Here is a 22,381-nt window from a genome sequence, read left to right on the forward strand (position 1 = left end):
CCTCGAGGCGACTCACCGAGGACGGAAGGCCCATGCCGACGCCACGTCAGCGGGGACGCACCACAACGCCGAAATGCCAAATTGACCACAACGCCGACAGCTAGGAAACTGCTGTGTACCACAACGCCGAATTACCACAACGCCGAAATACACTAACGCCGAACAATGTCATTGCAGGACTGCCACAAAGGTTAGGTTAGGTTAGACTAGGTTAGGTTAGACTAGGTTAGGTTAGACTAGGTTAGGTTAGGTTAGGTTAGGCTAGGCTAGGATAGGCTAGGTTAAGTTAGGTTAGGTTATATTACGCTAGGTTAGGTCAGGTAAGGTTAGGTTTGATTGTGGTATTTCGGCGTTAAGGTACATTTAAGAAACACGCACAAATTCATTCAGTTGTTATTTCGGCGTTGTGGTACAAAGCAGTATTCTAGCTGTCGGCGTTGCGGTCAATTTTGACATTCGGCGTTATGGTATTTCGGCGTTGTGGTAACGACGCCACGTCAACACGCAGGGAAGCAGTCGCCTTGACCCGGTGCACAGTCGCCCCTGTTGACGTAGAGTAGTGGGGGGGGGGGGGGAAGGGTGGTTGCAGGGGGAGCTAGGGGAGGGCGCGACTAGGACGCTTCTCCCCCTCCCCCTCCTTTGCAGTTTTGGAGAAGGGAAGGGGAAGGAAGGCGCCGGCGTCACCGCCGTCGGTCGTATGGATCAACACAACGTGCGAGCGTGGCTGCAGTGCGGTTCGGGACGGCCGGAGTTCGGCTGGACGAGCGCGGAACGACCTAATTCTTAACCCCTCCCCTCCCCCCCCCACCCTCCTTCCGCGTGTCGTCGCGAGACGCCGCCACCGACTCTACCCCGTCAGCGACCAAGAGTGCAAGCTACCCGGTGAGTTGCCGCTGACGGCCACTTACACGCGGCTCCACTCATGCTGGCTGTGGGCGTTCCGTGTCCTTGATCATCGTGCGAGTGACGTCACATTGTCGCACACGGAAAACAGCCCCGTCTACAAATTGCGTTGTTCCGATGTCCGAATCACGGTCCTAACGTACTGGTTTCTAAAGTAGTCACCAGAGCGTAGTAAATAAAAGAGCGCCAAAATAAAAATAAAAATTCAATTTGCTATTTTCATGTTTTGTAAATGTGCACGCAGCTAAGTTTTTGAATATTTAGTTAACTTCTATTGAAATTTGTGGTTGCTCAGTAATATTTATTATTATCCTGTAAAGCAAAAGTAAGTGCTGATAAATGTTTTTTTTTTTTTTTTTTTCGTTTACTTTTTGAAGCAGGAACCGGCAACTGCAGATATCACGAGTGTTCATTCTTCTATGCTACCAAAGGACTCGTATTGGGACAAAAAGTTCAAGTTGACCAATGCATTCGGACCATCGCCTACACCACGCATGACGTCAGAGGGTCAGGTGGGCCAATCAGTGATCAGTTAGGACATTGCAATTGTTGACGGGCCTATAATAACGTATTACTAGGGGCAGGAAATTTTCGCGAAAAAATCTGAACGCCTACTACTAGACTGCAACGAGGTATACCCACACCAGTGGTTTTTTCCTTGTGATTGGCGGTCGTCTGCGAGAGAAGTCGTTGCCTTGTTTGCACGAGCCACTATGGACGAGTTTGCTTCCACACTGAATTAGTGTGATTGGTTGTTGTAACAATCGACATGCACCTCAAAGTAACTCATCCAATCACGAAACACAGACGATGCTACAGTTTTTTTTTTTAAATTTTAGCTACTCTCGGGATCTTTTAGCGAAATTTTCATGGCCCTACGAATTACTGTTAATTCGCAAGCATGCAAGTATGCTGTGTAAAAATCCCACCAAGTCTCCAGAGGGAAAACATGTGGCGAATTGCGATAATGCCGAAATAACACCGAAATGCGTGCTGATACGACATAAAGCACCGACATACAACAAAAAATTCATGAAATTAATCAGCAACTCAGACTACAAAAACGTATTATTTTAATATATTAAATTAAATGAATTTAAATTAATTAGCAATAAAGTTAGTACCAAAATGTATGTACTAGATAGGTTGGGGAAAAAAATGCTTTTCTTTTTTTGATAATACAACTGTTATTAGAAACATATTTTACATTACGACATTGGTAATTTTTTTCAAAAGCACAAATACTTGTTCTTAATTTGTATTGTCTCCAGAAGTTTGACATGCCTATTACAAATTATTATATTGTAAAAATGAATAACGTATCAGTCAAAATTACATTGTTTTGTTAAAGTAAGTAACATTGAACAAGTAAGTGTCGTATTTGTTGACAATGATGCTATATTTATGAATAAACAGAGTTCACAAAAAGAATTAAAAACACTGAAATATCCTGTTTTAAATACAAAATTCGTTTAAAAATAAAACCAAAAATATTGTCTCTGCCCATTCCTGATCGTTGCACTTTTTGTTTCTCTCTTAGCGTTACACTCTCGTTACGCTATAATGACGTCATGACTCGACATAACCTACAGGGCTGTAAAGAGGTTTCACTTCAAAAAACTATATTTTTTGACCACAAAATATTTTATCTATCAACACAGACCCCTAACAAATATGCGAGGCGAGGGTTGTATGACGTCATGGTTAAGTGGTCAAGACGATCCGGGGTTTGAGTCCCAATGGAGTCCAAATCCTAATTATTTTTTTTGGTTGTGACCAACATGGCGGAAGATGTCGTGAGCCTAGTGGGTGCATCTAATAGCATACCAGATATATTGTGGTGACAACGAAGTAAGTTTAATTAAATCTTGACAGAACCGCTCGTTAGAGACAAAGAAAAATTTGACAGGAAACTTCCTGAAAAAAATAATTACAGTATTTACCTTATTGTCAAATTTGTTTTTGGTTTAATGAGCAATTTTGGAGTGAAGAAAGGTGAGAAAATTTCCATATCACATGAACATACATAAAAATAGCTCTTTTTTTTTTTACTTATTTATGGTATGTATAATTGTCTAGAAACAATTAATTTTACTAATGTTTAGCTATTAATTCAAAGAAAAATAAATAACTATTAAAACATAAATAACTTGATTTATAAAATAAATTCTGTATGATCGACTCTCCATCAAAGCTGGTGCTTACTCTTTTTCTCTCTCTCCCCTTCTTACGGAATTATTTTTAACTATTCTGCGTTAAATTTAGTGTGTGAGTCTCGTATTGTAAGTGCATTTGCAACACGAGGACACATGATTTTGCTCGTTACCGGGGTTAGAAGCTACACATCACTGGCGAGTTCTAAAAGACTCGTTCGCATTTTTTTTTTTTTGTAGTTTCTGCACGTGGGTTACTGTATTTTGAAGTAGAAAAAAAAATAATAATAATTCATCGCGCGAGTCATAAAAAAGGTTTCCTTAACATTTTTGTTTTAAAATAAAGTCCTGAGAATTTACTCAGCTTTCTCATTAAACGTTTCACTCTATTCGTCCACCGAAGGGGACAATTCACATCTCAGTGATACATGGAGTGTATCGAACCGACGAATTGATTGGTCCAGGTGAAAATTAGAGTAGTAAATAATATTTTAAGGCTATGAAATAAATAAATTTTATTATATTTTTATATATAATATTGAAATAACTGTACGTTATTAATAAAATTATAGCGAAGAATCATTCATTACTACATAAAATATCCAAAATGCAGTTTAGTTAAAATAAAAATGATATGTTTTGATTATTACCTCGCGTAAGGTACAACTTTTAAAATCCCAAAATAAAAAATTAAATAAAATCTAACGACCAAAAACGAAGACGACGGTAGGAATCTAACTCGCACCTTCCAGCCTCCACATCCTCAGAAACTTCTGGACGGAAAAAGCACATGAGGACCGACGAATGGTTATTCAAATGTTGCCAAGGCCTTGAATGGGACCAATAAAAAATGCCGTACCACCAAGTAAAAAAAAAAATTGATTTACTACTGCAGAAACCGCGTGGTATAATTTAAGTTGCCGGGCCCGAACAGAAAAAAAAAATGGCTGAGCGAGTTGTGTGACGGCGACGCTGAAATCGTCGACGTGTAGGCTCAATATGGCTGACATTCCGTGTGCAATCTAAACATGGCGAGCAGCCTCTGGTTTGCGATTAGATTGAACGAGAATGGTACCTGTGCCTGGCGAAATTCACAGCTAGAGGCAGGCATTTTTTTCGCGAAAAAAAAATCAATCTGAACGCTTATTTGCAACAATGTATAACCCCACCAGCGGTTTCTTTCTTGTGAATGACGGCCGTATGTGAGAGAGACGTCGTTGCCTTGTTTGGCAGAGCCAATCAGGGCACGTTTGCTTCCGCATTGAATTACTGTGATTGGTGTTGTGACAATCGAAATGCACCTGAAGGAAACTCGCCCAATCACGAAACACACGCTACAGTTTTTTTTTTATTATTTTTTTAAACTTTCAGCTAGGTTATTGAATCTTTTCGCGAAATATTCATACTCCTACTCACAGTTAATGCGGAAATGGTTCACATAACGTGGTGAGTAGGCTGGTTCGGGCCTGCACAACACAATGTAGAGGCGTGCAACAGTTAAGGCATTCAGTTGTCGTCCGACCCGCAAGAAGATCTTTTTCGTTCCATCCTGCCGACGTGTACGTGAGCGTAAGACCTAGCTTCAGCAGCGTCGAGTACCTACATCTACTGGGATGCCGGATATCCACTCACATATACAGAAACCTGCGATTGAGACGTTCGGTTTTCACTTTTTACTCTGTCCTTCGAACTGACTCGGCATTTGTGAGACACAATTGTGACGGATGTTGTAAACCATTGTTGCGAAGAGACAATCTTAAGAGACATGTCAAGACATGTAAATTGCTGGTTTTATAATCATGTGGAACTGAAGACACTGATGAAGATATTGTATTGTGTTTGTACATGTAGAAGAGTAGAATTTACGTAATAAGTAATGTTTCTAAAAATACGTTGTTTTATTTATTGAACCTGGAACATCAAATGACAAGAAGTTGAAATAACAACCATGGTGTATGAGACCGTTGAATATAAATAATTTTGATAAAACTTATACTAATACTATGTTAATAATACTTACAAGTATATTTTCAATGATGAGACCAACCCATAAATATTAGTCCTGGCCTTAAAATATGACTGTGTATACGAGTGTAATGGTTTATTATTGAAATCATAAACAATTACTTTTTTAAGACACGCTTATTTTTGTTCTTGGCGTGTAACAGCTTTCGGTTATACGGTATTTAGTGGGAGTAATTTAGGGAATGCGACGGAAATGTGTAACAGGAAGTAAGGAGAAGCGCGCGCAATTCAATTTTTCGGCGCGGTCTACAGTTGGCATTTGTGCTGCAGTGTGTAGGCGAGTGCAAACATTTCCACGGCGTTTGAAGCGAGAGAGAGAGAGAGAAAGGGAGAAAGAGTAAGAAGAGACAGCTGTTTACCGCTTGTTCCACTAACAGTAGACTTGAACAGCGCGACGCACTGCCATGTGGCTGTTCTAATACGTAGGGGCAGGCAATTTTCGCGAAAAGATCTGAACACTTATTAGACTGCAACAAGGTATACCCTCACCTATGGTTTCTTCCTTGTGATTGGCGGCCGTCTGCGAGAGAAGTCGTTGCCTTGACTTGACAGAGCCACTCAGGACGCGTTTACTTCCACACTGAATCACTGTGATTGGTGTTGTTACAATCGGTATGTACCTGGGATAAACTCGCCCAATCACGAAACACAGACGATGCTATAGTATTTTAACTTTCATCTAGTCTCGAAATCTTTTCGCGAAATCTGCATGCCCCTACTAATACGTTATAGATAAGCTGTGAAATAATAATGTACGGTATAATATATATAATGTAAATTCAATCATTTTATAAGTGTTGTATTAAAATGTGTGTTGTTTTTTGTATAATTTGTGATACGAATTAATTCCTGGAAGTTATTTGCGTAAAGTGAGTATTGAAAAATAAGTTCTGTAATTGATATTAGAATGTCGTTTTAAAAACTTAGGTTCACTTGGTACTTTTACCTCCGTGTTAATTAGTCATTTTAGAATTGGTTCATAAGAAAATAACGAATTAACTATAAAACAAATAATTTTCTGAATACACAGGGGTTTTTTTTTTTTTTTTTTTTAACAAGGATGAGTAAATCAAGAGCAGAGTACAAACATGCGAGAATAAAGACAGCGTAGGCAAAAAAACTTGTTCGTAAAGCTACTCAAAAGTAAACGGGAATTTGCACGTTACCAAGTTTAGCTGTTAAACATCAATGGCAAGTACTGGAACACTTATTATTATTATTATTATTTTCATTCTTAAGTACTAAATCGTGAACTAGCATCTACTCGCATTTGTTCTGCCGTCCATTCCTCTCTTCACGTAACAGCACTCAAGTCGCACAATTTCCCGCGCTGACATCCAGGTTATGCAAACAATAAAATCGAATCGATCGCTTCGACGTCATTCGTTACGAAACGCCAGACTCGATTTCTCACACCCGCGGTCGAGGTTGGGTAAGCATTAACACAATCCAAACAGTGTTTAACACCATTTTAACCATGACTTTTTTTAAGGTCGCAGTATTAATGGATTTTACATTTATAAGCGAAATCAAGCATTCTTATGCTTGATTGTTTTCATCTCCGCTGTTTATGTTTCTGATGTGTGATATATTAGCTTTCGGTCTACGGCATTTGATGGGAGTAAATCCGTGAAGGAACGGAAATGTGTGTAACAACAACCACGGTTATACAATCTGTGCCGGATGGCGAAAATCAAAGTTCACAAAGGCCAAAAGAGAAACTTTATAATTAACTATTTAGTAAAATTCAACAAGATGAGCAGTATTTTATTAAAATTCCTTGTCAAAATCCAGGTCTAAAGCCGAGATTTATATTTTTTTATATTTTTTTTTTCAAGTCTTATCGCTTTTATCGGAGCCGTTTCATTACATAAATTAAAGTTTCTCTCTCCAAATCGAATGATTCGATAGTACTTAGCTTTTCCGAAAGCGAATGCTAGCGATGGGTGCGGAAACTATTAGTGATTCGCGTCCAGAAATGTAGTTTAAAACATAATTCTGGTATATTTATGACGATCGGTATTAATCTAAAGAATTCTTGGTGTAATTTCGTATCCGAGTTACATATTATAAGTGTATTTGCAACATCTGAACACATACATTTGCTCGTTACCGAGGTTACATGTTACAAATCTCTGGCAAATACTACAAGACTTGCTCACATAAAAAAAAAAAAAAACATATATACCAGCTGACCTAACAATTTTCTTGCAAATTACACTTCATTTTTTTTGTCTGGCTAACATTATAGTCTGCGTCATGTAACTCGTCTAAAATTTTACATTTCTCATAAGGAGTAAGTATCGGCGGTACCCATTTTCCAGTTCACGTGCAAAGTTTCAATGGTTTAAAACATAACAATTTGTTTGCAGCAACGTAACTTTTCAGTGTTTCACACACTTGACCAATCCATAAGTGGTGATTAAGAAAGCAAGAAATTTCCCCTCTCCATCGTAATACTGTATGTCCATAAAATAATGTCCGAGTTTAAAGCTTAATAGAATCAATAGTATGTAAGCTTTGTAGAAAGTTGCTTCAAGTTCACAATTAAAGAGTAACTCAAAATAGTTTTTGATTTAGCGCATGCGCGAGTACTGCTTTGTTGTTTTCTCTCTTGCAACGCGAAATAATGGCTCTTTCCACAATTAGTAGAGGATGAACCTGTAAACTTTATTCGGCCAACAGATTGGAGTCCCTCTTCATTGGAATCTCTTTGTACTAGAGTGTTTGAACGTCGAAGTCCCTGACCGTTGGATTGGTCGTAATGGTCGAGACGACAGGGCTCTTTTTCGCTGGCCTCCACGTTCACCTGACATAACGCCATGCTTAATTTTCCTTTGAGGCTTAATAAAAGACCGTGTATACGTTCCGCCGCTACACAATTATTTGCCAAAATTGAGACAAGGAATTTATTGCTTCCATTACTCCGGACGTGTTAGCCAAAAATGTGGGAGGAATTGGACTTTTAGGTAGGATGTATGCCATATAACTAGGGTTGCCATATTTTTTCACGGACCAACCGGGACAGTTCTGTCTTTTTTACTTTAGGTTTTAGGGATCTCGGTTTTGGGCGGGGGGGGGGGGGGGGGAGGGGGTTATGAAAACAGTAATTTAAAAAACACTTAAAATATAGAATAGATAATCTTTGTTATTTTATTCATAATGGTACACAAACATGATATTTTTACAAAACAAAACAGTTTTCTACTTGTTGTACCACTCGTATTTTTCACCTGAGTGAACCTTTCTCAATAAGTCCTTCTTCTCTTTAATTTTTTCATAAAATTCATTGCAGCTAAGTCCGAAGTTAACTTTGCACACCATAAAACCGCGGACTGTGGACTCATGCATCAAACCCCGTTCATCACTCCAGGCACTGTTCATCATCGAAAAAACCCGCTCAACTGGGGCGGACGTTCCAGGAAGACAGAACACATACTCAACAACCATTCCAAGATTAGACATTGCGATGTTTTTTTGCTTAAAGGAAGAGAGTAGCTCCATCCATTTTTCTTCGCTTGATTTTTTACGATCTTTTCCTTTTCTTCTCTTTCCCAATCACCTACTTTAGAAGCCCAAAATTTCTTGGCAAGAACAACCTCATCAAAAAGCTCGTCAGTGTTAACCTTAGGTTTTCCGAGATTCTTGTTTATCAACTCTGCTGTTCTTTCAACGTTTTCCCATGAAATGATGTTTTCATTGATCCAGACAAAGTCTCGTGCTTCACCGAAACTGTCTTCCCACAGGTCAAGATAAGAGATACACCGACTGTAAAATTCTTTGAAGTCACTGGCAATGCGGTTGCAGTCTACATTGTCTTTCCCTTGAAATGATTTTAAGAGACATTTAGCCCCCTGGGGAACGAAGTTTGACTCTTTTCTTTCTTTTAAATTCTCCTTCAACAACTGTAATAAATGAGCAACATCAGTAGCACTGGACTTACTTTTTTCCAAGGCTGAAATTGTTTTATTAAACATGCCATGCACAAACCAAAGAAACATTTCACCACATTCATCATCAAAAAAGTTTTTTATCAGAGCTGGACACATTTCTTGAGATAAGAAGTACTCCTTCAAACCAGGAAATATTTGTAAAATTCGTTCAGTTGCAGGCATGAGGGGGAGGAATCTTGTATTAACGTGTTTTAATAATTTACGATATTCAACATCTGCAAACTCACAGAACTCTTTGAGCTGAGTGACCCTTACTGTATAGATGTGAAAATACTTGTAAATCTTTACTACAAGAGCTTCGACTTCAATGGGAAGCACATCTACTGCAGTCTGGACTGCGTTGTGGACAATGTGAGCTCCACAACCGATACCATTTATTGTTCTCCCCAGTTCATTCTTTACAAGAGTAAAAACATTGTTTTTCCCTGCCCTCTTAACTCCACCAAAGTTTGTGTTGCAATTGTCACCACAAAAGCCCACTACTTTATCTTCCAGTTTATTTTCCTTGATGACTGTCATAAGATGACTTGTTAATATGCCTGCAGTTCACCAGGTACAGATTTAAATTCTAGTAGTTTGACTTGCACTCCAGATTCCTGTTTAAAATAACGCACAACTATGGGGACAAGTTTAACCTCTTTTCTGTTGGAAGCATCCATACTTAGCGCAACAAAATTTGCATTTATTAAATCATTCTTTAATTCTTCCAGCGCTAAAGGTGCTATTACATTTACTATTATAGCCTCACATTTGGTTTTTCCCAATGAACATTTTGGTTCAAAAAATTTGGAAATCAATCTAGAGGAACATGTGTTGGAATTGAAGTTTATGTTGTGATTTGATGTATGATAGGCGAATGTCGCTTCTTTAGCAGCTATTTCATATTCAGAATCAAGAGGATTTGTATTTTTGAAAAAAGTTGATATTTTTGACGATCCAGCAAGGCTAAGCAAGCTATTTTTGTGTTTCTTTGAGTTTAAATGGTCGTTAATATCAGATTGTCCTCCGTGAGCAACGGAAAAGTCAGAGCCACATTGTTCACATTTGACTCTATCATCATGTGTACATACCTTTTGTAAAAACGGAAATTTACTCTGAAGCTTTCACTAAATTTGCAGACTCTTTTCGGCATGGTTTTGAGGTTATATTACTCGATGAAAAACACAAAGTCACACTGTCACACAAACTGTTACATTGTTTTGCCTATTTGATGCAAGGAAAACTGTACAAATAGTTATTAAATCGATTAAGGCTATATATTTAACTCCTGTAAAACACACTGAAATGACGATGAATAATTAATACTTAATATTAATAATAAATTAATAACTAATACTGCACACGTGTACACGCTATTGTAGTACGTGACTGATGGACTGTTGGAGATGGCAACTACCACGAGATTCCGTTAGTGCTCGGTACCAGTCGGACAGTTTCGTAAGTGGTAGGTATATTTTGGCGCTGCTAGAGTGGGGAAACAATTTTTTTTTCCCTAACCTAACTAAAACTAAGTGTATTTTGTTTGGGAGGGTCTGGGTTAGGGAAGACTCTAGGTGCGTCCCAGGCCGAAGCCTTTACGCCTATTCATGCTGGGTTTAAGCCATGCAGACAAGGGAGCATGCATCGTGTGCTTATTCGGGGATTGGCCAGCCATGGCTGCAATTGGCGCCATGACTAACTCCCCTTCTTAATACTAGACTATAACTAGATAAGTTGGGCCCAGGTAAAACCTCCATAGACAGAGGGAAAACCCTGGGCACTTTCATGCGGGATGCAAAATTTCATGCATTAATTACGAGCAGGTTGGTTACAGGAACAGAAGGATGGTTCAGGAAGAAGAGTTGGTCAGAGTAGAAAGAGTCTACCATGCGGGGGTTGGGCGCTTGGACGGTTGTGTCCGCTTGTGGTGTTTAGGGGCACTGGTTTTTTTTTTTTTTGGGGGGGGGGGGCGACTTAGTCGTTTCCCCCCAGCAGCCAGCCAGCTGAAACTTAATGCTATTTTGTATCCTAACTCTAAATGACATGTGTTGTAGCGCATGTGTGGGCATTAAATGTTTTAATTACGTTAATTATCCGCGAGCTGAGACAAGGGCCTTACTCCGGAGAAACTATAGCTTCAGATCGCCTGTCGCCTGTCAATGGCTGTCGGCACTTAGAGAAATTAGTTCGTCCGTCATTGCTTAACCCAATATCACAGAATCTACGCTTCAAAGCTACGAGTAATTAATTTAAATAGTGTATCCGCGAGTTGGCACGTCAGGAATCACTCGGGAAAAGGACACAGCACTTGTTGCCTGTCGCCAGTAAGGCCAGTCGGTCGGTCGCGAAACTATCCAGTTCCTTCATCGCGAGCCCTTTAGCCCCAACTTCTACGCTTGATTTTCTACGGTTTTGTGTGCGTGTAGTATTAACTGTAGATGTGTTTAAGAGCTGCCAGCATACTTGTGTGAAGTGCACTAGGAGAACTGTGCATTTTAAAAAACACGCCTGCCCTCGCTATGTTAAAGTATAGGGCAGAATTTTCTTGCCAGTCCGCAACCGTTTGGTCGGGGTGGCCGGGTGGCCGCGTAGGCGCGCTGTGATTGGCCGCAGGGTCCGGCCAATGAAAGGTCACTACGGTGGTCGGTGCGCGAGTACCATTTTCGGTCGCTTAAACTTAATTATTTCATCCGGGTCATATTGTCCGAGGGATGAAACAAGTGGGTTTTGGTTTGTCGCACATTTATCGTAAAATGTTTGTGTAGTTCGAATGTAGAAATCGTGTAATGTCTCCATGTCCGTTTCCCTATGGAGTGCCTCTACTGGGCAGTATCTGGGGGCGTCTGTGGCGATACGAATGCATCTATTTTGTATTCGCTGCAGTTTTAGTAAATGTGTTTTGGCTGCTGTGGGTGGGGAAACATATTGACAATGACAATCACGTGGGGGCGGGATGCGTATTGGTTGATTCAAGGTTACATCGACTGCAGGCTTCGCCTCCAACGGACTTCTCTGCTGCCGACTTCTGTAAATTTGTATTACTGTGTTACTTACCAAAATGTTACTGATCACACAAGAGCAGATTAATCATTCTCTGATCTAATAATTTTGCTCAATTATTTCCAAGAAACTGTGTCCTGAATCTAAACCGGGACAATTTCAACAACCGGGCGGGACACCGGGACAACCCAGTATATCCGGGACTGTCCCGGCGAAACCGGGACGTATGGCAAGTCTACACATAACTTAAGGTGCACATATTGAACATTTGTACGGGAAAAAAAACCAGGTTAGTTTACCTTCAATGTGATGTATGATTTGTTGTACATATTCCAAATTAAATTGTTATAATATGCCATTGAAACTGGGACATTATTTTATGGAAACCCTGTACTTCTCTCTTATTCCTCCCAGCTGTGTGTCGTGACGCTAAGCTGTGGAATATTTTCTCGACCGCAATTGGTCCTTGATTACAGAGTTCACCACGTGCTCGGTCGCACGACTAACGCACGCTAATGGAGGGAGTGTTAGTGCACGTGGGGAGAGGGGGGGGGGGGGAGGTTGTAAAATGACGGTTTTGAAAATCATTCTAAGATTATAGAGTAACCGCACTACACTTTTTATCTCGGGTGACACCTGTTTCCAGACCTCAATTTTATTTTCCCCGAAATTTTTTCTTCGTCATACAAGAAACCAGACGAGTTCGTGACCAACGTCGAATTTTAACTGGAAAATCAGTTTAAATCATTATTTTGGTCATACGCCATTGGTAGTTTGCACTGTATATCATAGATAAAATCCAAAGAACGAAAAAAGAAAGATTAATACACAAGCACACAGGAAAAAATATCCCTTTCGGTACAGCCTACAGGCGCAGGTAGATTTCGAAATATTTGAAATATTTTGGAATACTCTACAAACTCCTGGAACATTAAAAAAACTTAATATATCCTACATAACATCCTATATGTTCGCCAATATTTAAAAAAATCCTTAAAACATTTTCTCATATTCCATGCAGCGAAAATATTTTGAATGTTTTAAACTTAATGCATCGAGCATTTTATGTCTTACGAATTTCATATTATGCCTACTAAGGTAGTTATGCAATTATTTTTGATCATCAAAAACTTTTTCATCCCTTGCACTAATATGTAAGACGGTTATTAATAAATTCCGACGAATTTGATACTAAGAAAGTTTTAACTAATCTTAAATTTCAACCTCTGTTAAAAAAATATGTTTTAGCCAAAGGTTTTACAAAAAAAATATAATGGTTTTGATAGTAGCTATATCTATTAAAAAAAGTAATTACATATTGTATTTCTATCCTTGTTATTTCCACCCCTTCCAGTAATGGTTTGTACTATCAAAAATTGTTTCAGACAAAAGTTTTCGCTAAAAATTATATGATTTACAAAATATCCGAATGAATTCGATGTGCCTACGAAAGGCACAACCTCCAACCTTTGTTTATTCTACCCCTTGCAGTAATGGTTGATAATATAAAAAATTATTTCAGATGAAAGCTAGACAATTATTTAAGGTTTTACAACAAAACAGAACAAATTCAACAGTGAACATGGTACGTGAATTATGATTTTTTTTATATTCTACCCCTTATTTTTTCAACCCCTTGCAGCAATAGTTGGTCAAATCAAAAATACTTTTCAACAAAAGTTTTAGATAAAAATACAAGATTAATACAAAATTTGCACGAATTCGATGGTGTTCCTATGAAGGAAGTTATGATTTATTTTTGTCCTCTAACCCTGGTTTATCAGCCCCTTGTAGCTATGGTTGGTAGTATCAAAAACTTATTCAAAAAATGATTTTGGCATTACTCCTACGAGTTATAATAAGTTCAAATGGATGTTTTTTTTTTTTTTTTTTCATATTATGGGAGTTACAGCGATTTTTCTGTTTTTCAAAAAACCTTCCCCATTTCTACCCCTTTGGTCGGATATTTCCCATTAACGAACTCGATCGATATTTTCCGCAACTAGATTTTATATATATATATATATATATATATATATATATATATATATATATCAGTTTGGAAGTGATATGTGAAAAATTGTGGCAGTTATCGTATCCACAAAATTGTGATATTATATACCTATATATAAACTTTTGAGTTGATGGTTTTAGGGTAATGGACCATGAATCGAAAAACTATATAAAAATTTTCCGAAAGTCGCACCGTGGTAACGGCTACAATAGGTATTATTTCTTTTAAATATACCTAAATCCAAGCCAAAATCAGCTGATGTAAAACGTTACATGTATGATCAGCACAGAGAATTCCATGGAAGGAAATTATTCAGAACAATATCACAGCACAGACGAACACAGTGGGCTAACAACGAAAATAATTGCAACAAAAACAGTAAATACATGCACACAACAACCATGTACATCACAGCGACAGAAAGAGGAACCCAATGATGATGTCCGTTCTTCGGGTTGTCTTTGTGACATAATAGTTTAAACTAGCAATGGCAAATGGCCAAAATAATGATTATCTCAGTCATTACCGATGCAAGGAGTCACTCAAAGAACTTGGGAAATTCGTATATGTATATATAGTATATATATGTATATATATATATATATATATATATATATATATTTAATTATACATTTCTTAGGTTTACAATTAAGGATGCACCTATCATTTCCTTGTTTCGCAAGTTGCCGCAATCCAATGCGGTTAGTATTTAACATTTCTAAAGATTTGAAAATATTCTGAATTATTATCTCAGGATAGCTTTCTGAACACGCCACTGGAATACTTCAAATGCAACAATGCTAACTGTGCATACTTCCGCCCATCGATGGATGTTCGGTAAGGGGGCGAGGACAACCTGTAGTAAAATAAGCCCCTCACTGGGTGGTATGTTATCAATTAGTTACATGTAGTTTTTTTTTATAAAATATAGTTTCCTTAAATGCTAACTGTATATACGTTAGCAAATATTTCAAACATTTTCACAAGAATAAGTTATGCATGGAAATATTTCATGCTCCACTCTTTATAGTCACTGATTAATAACTGAGAAAGCATATTCTGCTATGCCCGCTTAACCTAGTAAACATAACGTAAGTAAAAATCGAGTTGTCTATATAAATCAATATGTAAATGTTTGTTGGTTCAAAATCTTAAATCTCAGAAAGTTCTTCACCGATTGCTTTGAAATTTCGACAAGACGTTCCAATCGAATACGCGCGTGTTTTTATATATCTATGTCACAGCCGTGACAGGTAAATAGTTGGATAAAAATATATATAGGTAAACATATATAAATGAATGTTTGTGTGTTCGTCCTCTGTATTATAAAGATAAAGATATAGATATGAAGGTAAACACATAGAGAGTTATAGACATAGAGGGAGACATAGAGAGATAGATAGAGGGAAATATACAGATATATAGAGAGACATAGAGATAGAGCGAGGGATATATAGATGTAGATAGATATAAATAGGGAGATAGATTGATATATTAAAAATACACATAGATACATAGAAAGATATATAGAGAGTGATATGGAGATATACATAGATATAGAGGTAGAGATATATAGAGATATTTTTATATATAGATAGTAATATAATTGTAGGATTTGTAGCGGGACATATATGCAGAGATAGAGCACCTACTTTTAACAAATTACAAAACAAACTGAAAGAGGTATAGCAACGCATGCCGGGCATTAGCTAGTTTTAAAATAAGGGAAGTACGAACATGCAAGCACCCTATCCACAGATGACTTGAGTCGCAGATTGGGCCCTACGAATCCAATAGATTTTCGCCCCTGCGTTTCGCATCGCGTGGTTTTCATTGTAAAAAAATATTTTTTACAAAGCCAAGTCCAGTGGCAAACTGCAGCATTTGATTACACTTTCTGTGGTTGACCAAACTACTAATTTACGATCTTAAAATAAGTAAAACAAGTAAATAACCTACGAGAGTTTTTGTTTATTATTTTAGTAGGTTTGAACCAAAATTACGAACACAAAATTTTATATTTGGTCCTTTTTTTTAGTTTCGTTGGATATGACATACGAAAAATTATGCAGAAATTACTTCGTTATTTTTGTATACAAAATAGCATCGTTTCTGTCTACAAAATCTACTATTGTGAACCTGATCTGTGTGTGTATGTATATATATTATATACATATATATACACACACACATATATATGTATATATGTATGTATGTATATATATATATATATATATATATATATATATATATATATATATAGAACAGCAAGCCTCAGAGAAAAATTGCTGTAGTTTTAACTTTATCTATCACTTAAAAGTAAACCTTACAAAAACCACTTTAAAAAAATGCAAAACTATTGATAAACACAGTTATAAATGGAAGTGAACTTTTCTGTGTGAACTATGAATAAACTAAACTAGTACAGAGTTTTCGAAACTGAATCATATGCATTTGATATGAACTCTTCTTTATTTTTACTGTTTACTTCATCGAAGTGCATTTTTTTAGTAAAATATGTTAAAATTATTGCTAAAATCAGTATAAATGTTTAACCTTTTTTTTTTTACTTGAACATAAAGTTTAGATAGAACCCTGCATTCGTGACCTTCATCAAATAATCGTTTGGTGAGAGGTGAGCGAGATGCATATGTTCTGCGAAGAGAAAATATCACGAAGCTTTAAGTTCCCAGAAGAAAATCAGCCAGGAGAGAAAAATAAATAAATAAAATTTTCACGCTGGCTTTAGAGTTAAGCATTGGCTCTCCCGGTCTGGGACTCTTTGAACACGGCTGGTATTCGATAGGGAACCCGAACGAGTATCGACGTATCGAAGAACACGCAATCACTTCAGCCGTGAACTGACCACCGAGGTTGTAGCACGTGAACAAATACATTGAAGTGGAAAAACTCACGCTATCTTGCCAAAATTCGCAAGTAATTAAAACATTTAAAAAAAACTTAAATTCCACCACAACCCACACGTACGGAGTACGAATTATATAAATAACTAGCTAAAGTACTTTGCGTTGCCCGGACTAAAGCACCCTTGGGATATTTTCGGAAATGTCAGCTGATGTTTGTATATGAGATATGAGGAACATCACTACTGAGTTTTAAGTCTGTAGGACATTTACTTGAGAAACGGGAAATTTTCATCTTAACTAACGCCCCCGCAACATTTTAACAGAGACTAATAACGCAATAGTCGCTGTTATGGAGACGAAGGAAGCATCAACAATGCAACATTCGTTGTCAAGGGAATTTTCGACCAAAAGCGGAATTAGGATCTTTAACGTTTCAACAAAAAAATGCAACACGTGTTAGTTTGTTTCTTCCGAAGAGTATATTTACAAAATTTCACCATCGTAACTTTAATTTTAAAAAAAATCTTTATTCAAACTTTACCACCTCTTTTCAATTTCAAAAATTCCTCCTTGGTGCACCCCTAACGTACTCGAGGAATATTTCCTCCCAATTTCAAACCTCTAGGCTTAAGACTGCGTTGTCTGTGAGTCAGTTATGTCAGTCAGTCACGGTACTGTTTTATAGGTATAGAAAATACACGAGTTAGAGCATTGCGTTCATCTTGGGAGATATTTTCCATAATATATTTTAAAAAATCTATAATCACAATTTTATAAACACTCTAAGCCATTTATACAATATCATTTTAATTATTGTAACAACAACTTTGCTAATAATCATAACACTGCTTACAGCTTACAGAAATGTTTGTTGTTATTATTATCAGACAATTTATAACAATTTTAAACTTCACTTACTTCATAATAGATATTTTATTAAAATTAACCCGACAGGGGCAAGTTTAATATGCATGGAATGGAGCTGACACTATTACGAGACGGCTGTCTTCCCAGAGATAGACTGAAGAAGGAGTGAGCAGGGATAATATAGGTGTGGGGTATCTAAGTAATGCAGTGGTTGGAGAAAACGGGAGTAACCCGAGAAAACTCACCTTCTAATACGGGTTATCCTAGTGGTAGGCGAGTGATCTAATCACTTTACAACCGCGGGCAATTATTTAGGATTTAGTGACTAATTTCTGATCAACATTTCGTAAACGGAAGATTAGAAAATTTCGTAACTTACACTGTGTAAATTATGACTCATACCTTTGTTATACCTGAACTATATAGCAAATAGTTTGTTTTAACTGTCGTGCTTTTTTTTTTCATTACAATAATGTTGCGAGGCTGCTAGAGACGAGGCCGGCCAGCCAGTTCGGGGACTACTTCCCCGACCACTACATGGACCCTCCATTAATGGGTCACTTTTTTTATATTCCCCCCTCCTTCCCGTGAGTCCGGCCGCCAGGCTGTCTGGAAGGTTCTAGGGGGTTCTCAGATCACCTTAAATTGTTCTCGCAACTTTGAGAGTTGAGTTGAGTTTGATGACGCGGCATTTCGAAGGCCCACGAGACCTTATTTCCACACGGGGACCCAACAAGCATAAAAGGCGAGGCCGACCTCCGAGTGGAAACACACCGGTGACGCCAAAGTTGAAAAAGAGAAGAACGCAAGAGAATAACAAAATAATTCCTCAATTACTCCTTTTCTGTTACAGGAAACTAAAAAGGCATAAATAAAGCGCGCAGGCTTTCGCGGCCCTTGTATGGAGTTACTTGGTTTCTGGGTTGTAGCCGCGTCGAAGACGAAGGTAAGACCGACGTTTCGGTCGACGTCGCAGTCGCCATCATCAGGGTAGCAGTTACCTACTGATGTTATTGCAAGTTCTCCTGCCTTTTAATACTCTCTCCCATGAGAGGGGAGCGTTTCCAGATTGCCTGCAGCTGTGGGCCAATCAGACAGAGCCTTCCTTTCTTATGCTTGGCCTGTTGGTTTGGCCAATCGAAGCTGGGCTACTGTGTTTGACTGGGAGTATGCTGGCCAATCAGTGGCCTATTTACTTCTTGTTGGCTGGGCTGTTTGGCCAACCAGAGGCGATTTACCTGTTGCTGGATGCAGAGCTAGGTTTTGAGGATTTCTGAAGAGTGGGTCTCATATTCTGCTTAATTTGTGTCCATCCTCTCTATTTGTGTTCAATCGGTGTTTTAATTCAATTATAAAAAATCATACATTACAAATTATTATGTGCATACAATTTCAATTTTATAGACCATACTTTTAATTTATACCAGGTGCATACTGCTGAAGGCGGAGAAAAACATTTATAGTATGAGACATTAAAAAATCTATCCTGTAACCTTTCCCACATCTTGACGGTTTTGACGTGTCATCTATAAGGTCAATCCATGACATTTACGGTCGAGTAAGTATGTGGTGCGAATTTTATGTTGCGGAAAAGCGCCGTAACTTTATAACTTAATGCATTACGTGAACGGCGAGGAGAAGCCAAGTTGTTGGACTCACAATGATCCGTCTGATACTTCCATCACCCGTCCGTCCGTCAATAACATGACTTGCAGCCAATCAGATGGCCCGGAAAATTCCATTTGTCCATCCATCAAAACCTTACCAAGCCTTTCGACAAACGAATGGATGAAATGACCTCCAAAATGTTAGTAAGATACTTATTACCGGTAACCTTTACTATCTTAAGAGATTTTTAAATATGTTTGTTTGTTCAGCTGATCCATTAAATGTAATCAAACGTAATCAAAGAGAAGACCTCTCTAAATTTGCATACTAAGTGGTCATGAATTGAGCCATACATTAGTAATTCTATGCGGTTAATGAGTTGCTTCAGAAGAAAGAAAAAAAAGGGAGGGGGCCCATGGGCCCTCCTTGCCCCTCGTTCTAGGGCGTCTGGGTTCTAGTCAGTATCACTTTGTCTAACGATGAGAATTAAGATATGTTTAATTCAGAATTCAAGTTTAAGAATCGGTGTCGTCCATGCATTTTTGTTATTTCGGGTTTTTGTCACTACTTTTTTTTAAGGGTTATTCCTGCAAAATTTTCACGATTGCTCTCTCCCATTTTTTTCTCCGTTACAAAATCTGTCACATGATATTTATGAAGTGTTATATCACATACCGACGAAACGTCACTCAAGTTTTCTTAATAGTTATAATCACTTCCCACATAGCAAGTAAGCCTGCGGCAAGTTTAATGCTGACTTGAATTAGGCCTGCCTAAAGCTTGAAGAAAGTTTTAAATTGCAAGTATGTTAGTGTGTAGCAACAAGTTTACACATGAAAAATTTGAAGCAAGCTGTCATGGCAAGTATGTTTGCTCACATCAAGCTTAATTATTCATACTAACTAGTTTACACATAGCAAGTTTGCAGCAAGCATGCCATGGAAAGTAGTTAGCTTGCAGCAAGCTTGATTCAAGCTAATTAGTTTACCTATGACAAGCTTGCAGTAATTTTTTTCATTTGATTTTTGTTGTGTGGCACTACCCTTAAGAATGGCAAAGGCCAATTAGTCGCGACTTCAGGAGAGGGGCATACGTAAACAAGCAGGCAAACAAGCAAGCCACATGGCATATTATATAGAAGTCAGGGCCTGATTAACCCTTAGGCTAATTAATTAGGCTGCAGCCTAGGGCGCGAGGAACCCGGGGGGGGGGGGGGGGGGTGTCCGCTGAAATCGTGTCTTCGCATGCACTATTAATCTAGCATCATTGCAGCCAATACAAGTCATGCGGCCAAACACGAAATGGATTTGGTTTTCTACTTGGTAGACTGCAGTCACTTGTCATGATTTTGGTCGTATAATGCGTGCTTTGCATTTATGTACGGTCAGCTAAAAAAAAAAAATGGTTTGCCACCCTATGTAAGGTTGAATGTCATGCAGATTAAAGGGCAACGTTAGTTTCGCTTGCAGATCGATATGAATACTTTTATAGGTAGTATATGAACCATGTTAAAATTTTCACACTAGTAAACAAAGTCAAAACTAATATACTACTTTTTAGCGTAACCCACACACACATGGCGGGGGCGCGTCCTCATAATTAGCCTAGGGCGGTCAGAACTCTATCAGTCGCTGATAGAAGTCAAGATATCGTGATGGATTGAATACGGAAAACAAATGTTAAAATAATATTCGATATCCATACAGGAACACTAAGATGTAGAAAATAAATTATAACTTCTAATAAAATGATTTTAAAAAGAAAATTTAAATATTTCTCAAGAAGTGAATTCAATGTCAGCAAACATGCTTTGCAAACTAAAGAAATACTGTGTACAATAGTGCCGTTATTATTGTAGATTTTGTGCGTAATTGTTGCCTACATTTATTTGATTATTGTATTTATGCAATACAAGCTATAAATGGCAAAATCCAGGAGAGATGCTTAGAGTCAAGATATTACAGAACGATGTAATCGAACGTTTCACATTAACTCCCCCTTTTTACCTTGAATATTTGGGTAGCGATTTTTATTACATCCTGTACTCTGACACCATCCATACTTGACATAAAAACTGTAAATACTAATTAGTTTATAGGCAAAGTAAAAAAAAATCAACTACAGCTAAAACTTCAGGTGAAAAACTCTAAATAAAGTTCTGAAATTATATAGTAGTTAAATGTACTTTCTTACCGTAAAACTGTTTTTTATCGTTCGTAATTTGAAGACATTGTTGGGTCTTTAGTAAGCATTCATGATGGTAAGGTGCCGCACCGTTAAAAAAAGAACTATTAAAATGCAACACACGCACACCCAAGAAATAAGAAAATTGTTTATATATTAATTTATTTTTGTAAAATGATTTTATTAAAATATACTAAACTATCTTCTATTCTATTTCACTCAAAGAACTCTCTTTCACTCCCGCCTAGCCAGTAGTGACAGCCCCAAAATCACGAGAGTATATCTTTTTTTACAAATTTTAAATTTAGAAAAATTTGAAGATTTTTCGTTTGAAGATTTTACAGTGTAATGAGTAGGTTCGAGTACAGATATAGGTAATTTTCTTTGAACCTGCAAGTGGTTTCCTATTCATATTGATTTAACAAATATAGGTTGTATAAGTTTTGTTATGTTGGTATCAGTTCCTGTCAAAATTTATCACGTACAGCTGCACTTGTTCTTTGTTTACAGTATTACTGAATAGAATACTCAGAATGTGCGGTGTATGTTATAATAAATAAGTACAAATAATGTAAGTTATTATAAAAACCAGTTTGTACGTGATATGACAAGCATTGAAACAGCAATGGTCTGGTTAGATTTTAATGCAGACAGAAAAGAAACTGTAAGACAGGCAAGTAAATATTTTCTTTATAAATTTCGACTTGCATGCTCAGTACAGTGCCAACTTGTTTGTAGTGGAACTTAGCCGTGTATAAGCTTTGTTATTTTTGAAATAGCTAGACATAAACCCTATATTTAGGTACGGTTGTGTTACAGTATTGAAAT

At 37.6% G+C, this 22,381-nt stretch overlaps 1 protein-coding gene across 3 annotated transcripts in view; it reads left to right on the forward strand.

The window, feature by feature from the left end:
• LOC134539728 (5'-3' exonuclease PLD3-like) overlaps window positions 1-22,381 on the forward strand; it is a 91,279-nt gene that overhangs the window by 13,945 nt on the left and 54,953 nt on the right. The window contains exon 1 of one of the 3 annotated variants that reach the window (XM_063381979.1): window positions 22,032-22,226. The exons of 1 other annotated variant lie outside the window; for it this stretch is intronic. In XM_063381979.1, coding sequence (XP_063238049.1) covers window positions 22,158-22,226 — 69 coding nt within the window. In that variant the 5' untranslated portion in view covers window positions 22,032-22,157. Of the gene's footprint in view, window positions 1-22,031; window positions 22,227-22,381 lie in introns of those variants that run through there. One more of the 3 variants, XM_063381978.1, reaches the window with a different exon arrangement.

The sequence above is a fragment of the Bacillus rossius genome, chromosome 15 (assembly GCF_032445375.1).
Source record: "Bacillus rossius redtenbacheri isolate Brsri chromosome 15, Brsri_v3, whole genome shotgun sequence".
Classification (NCBI taxonomy): domain Eukaryota; kingdom Metazoa; phylum Arthropoda; class Insecta; order Phasmatodea; family Bacillidae; genus Bacillus; species Bacillus rossius.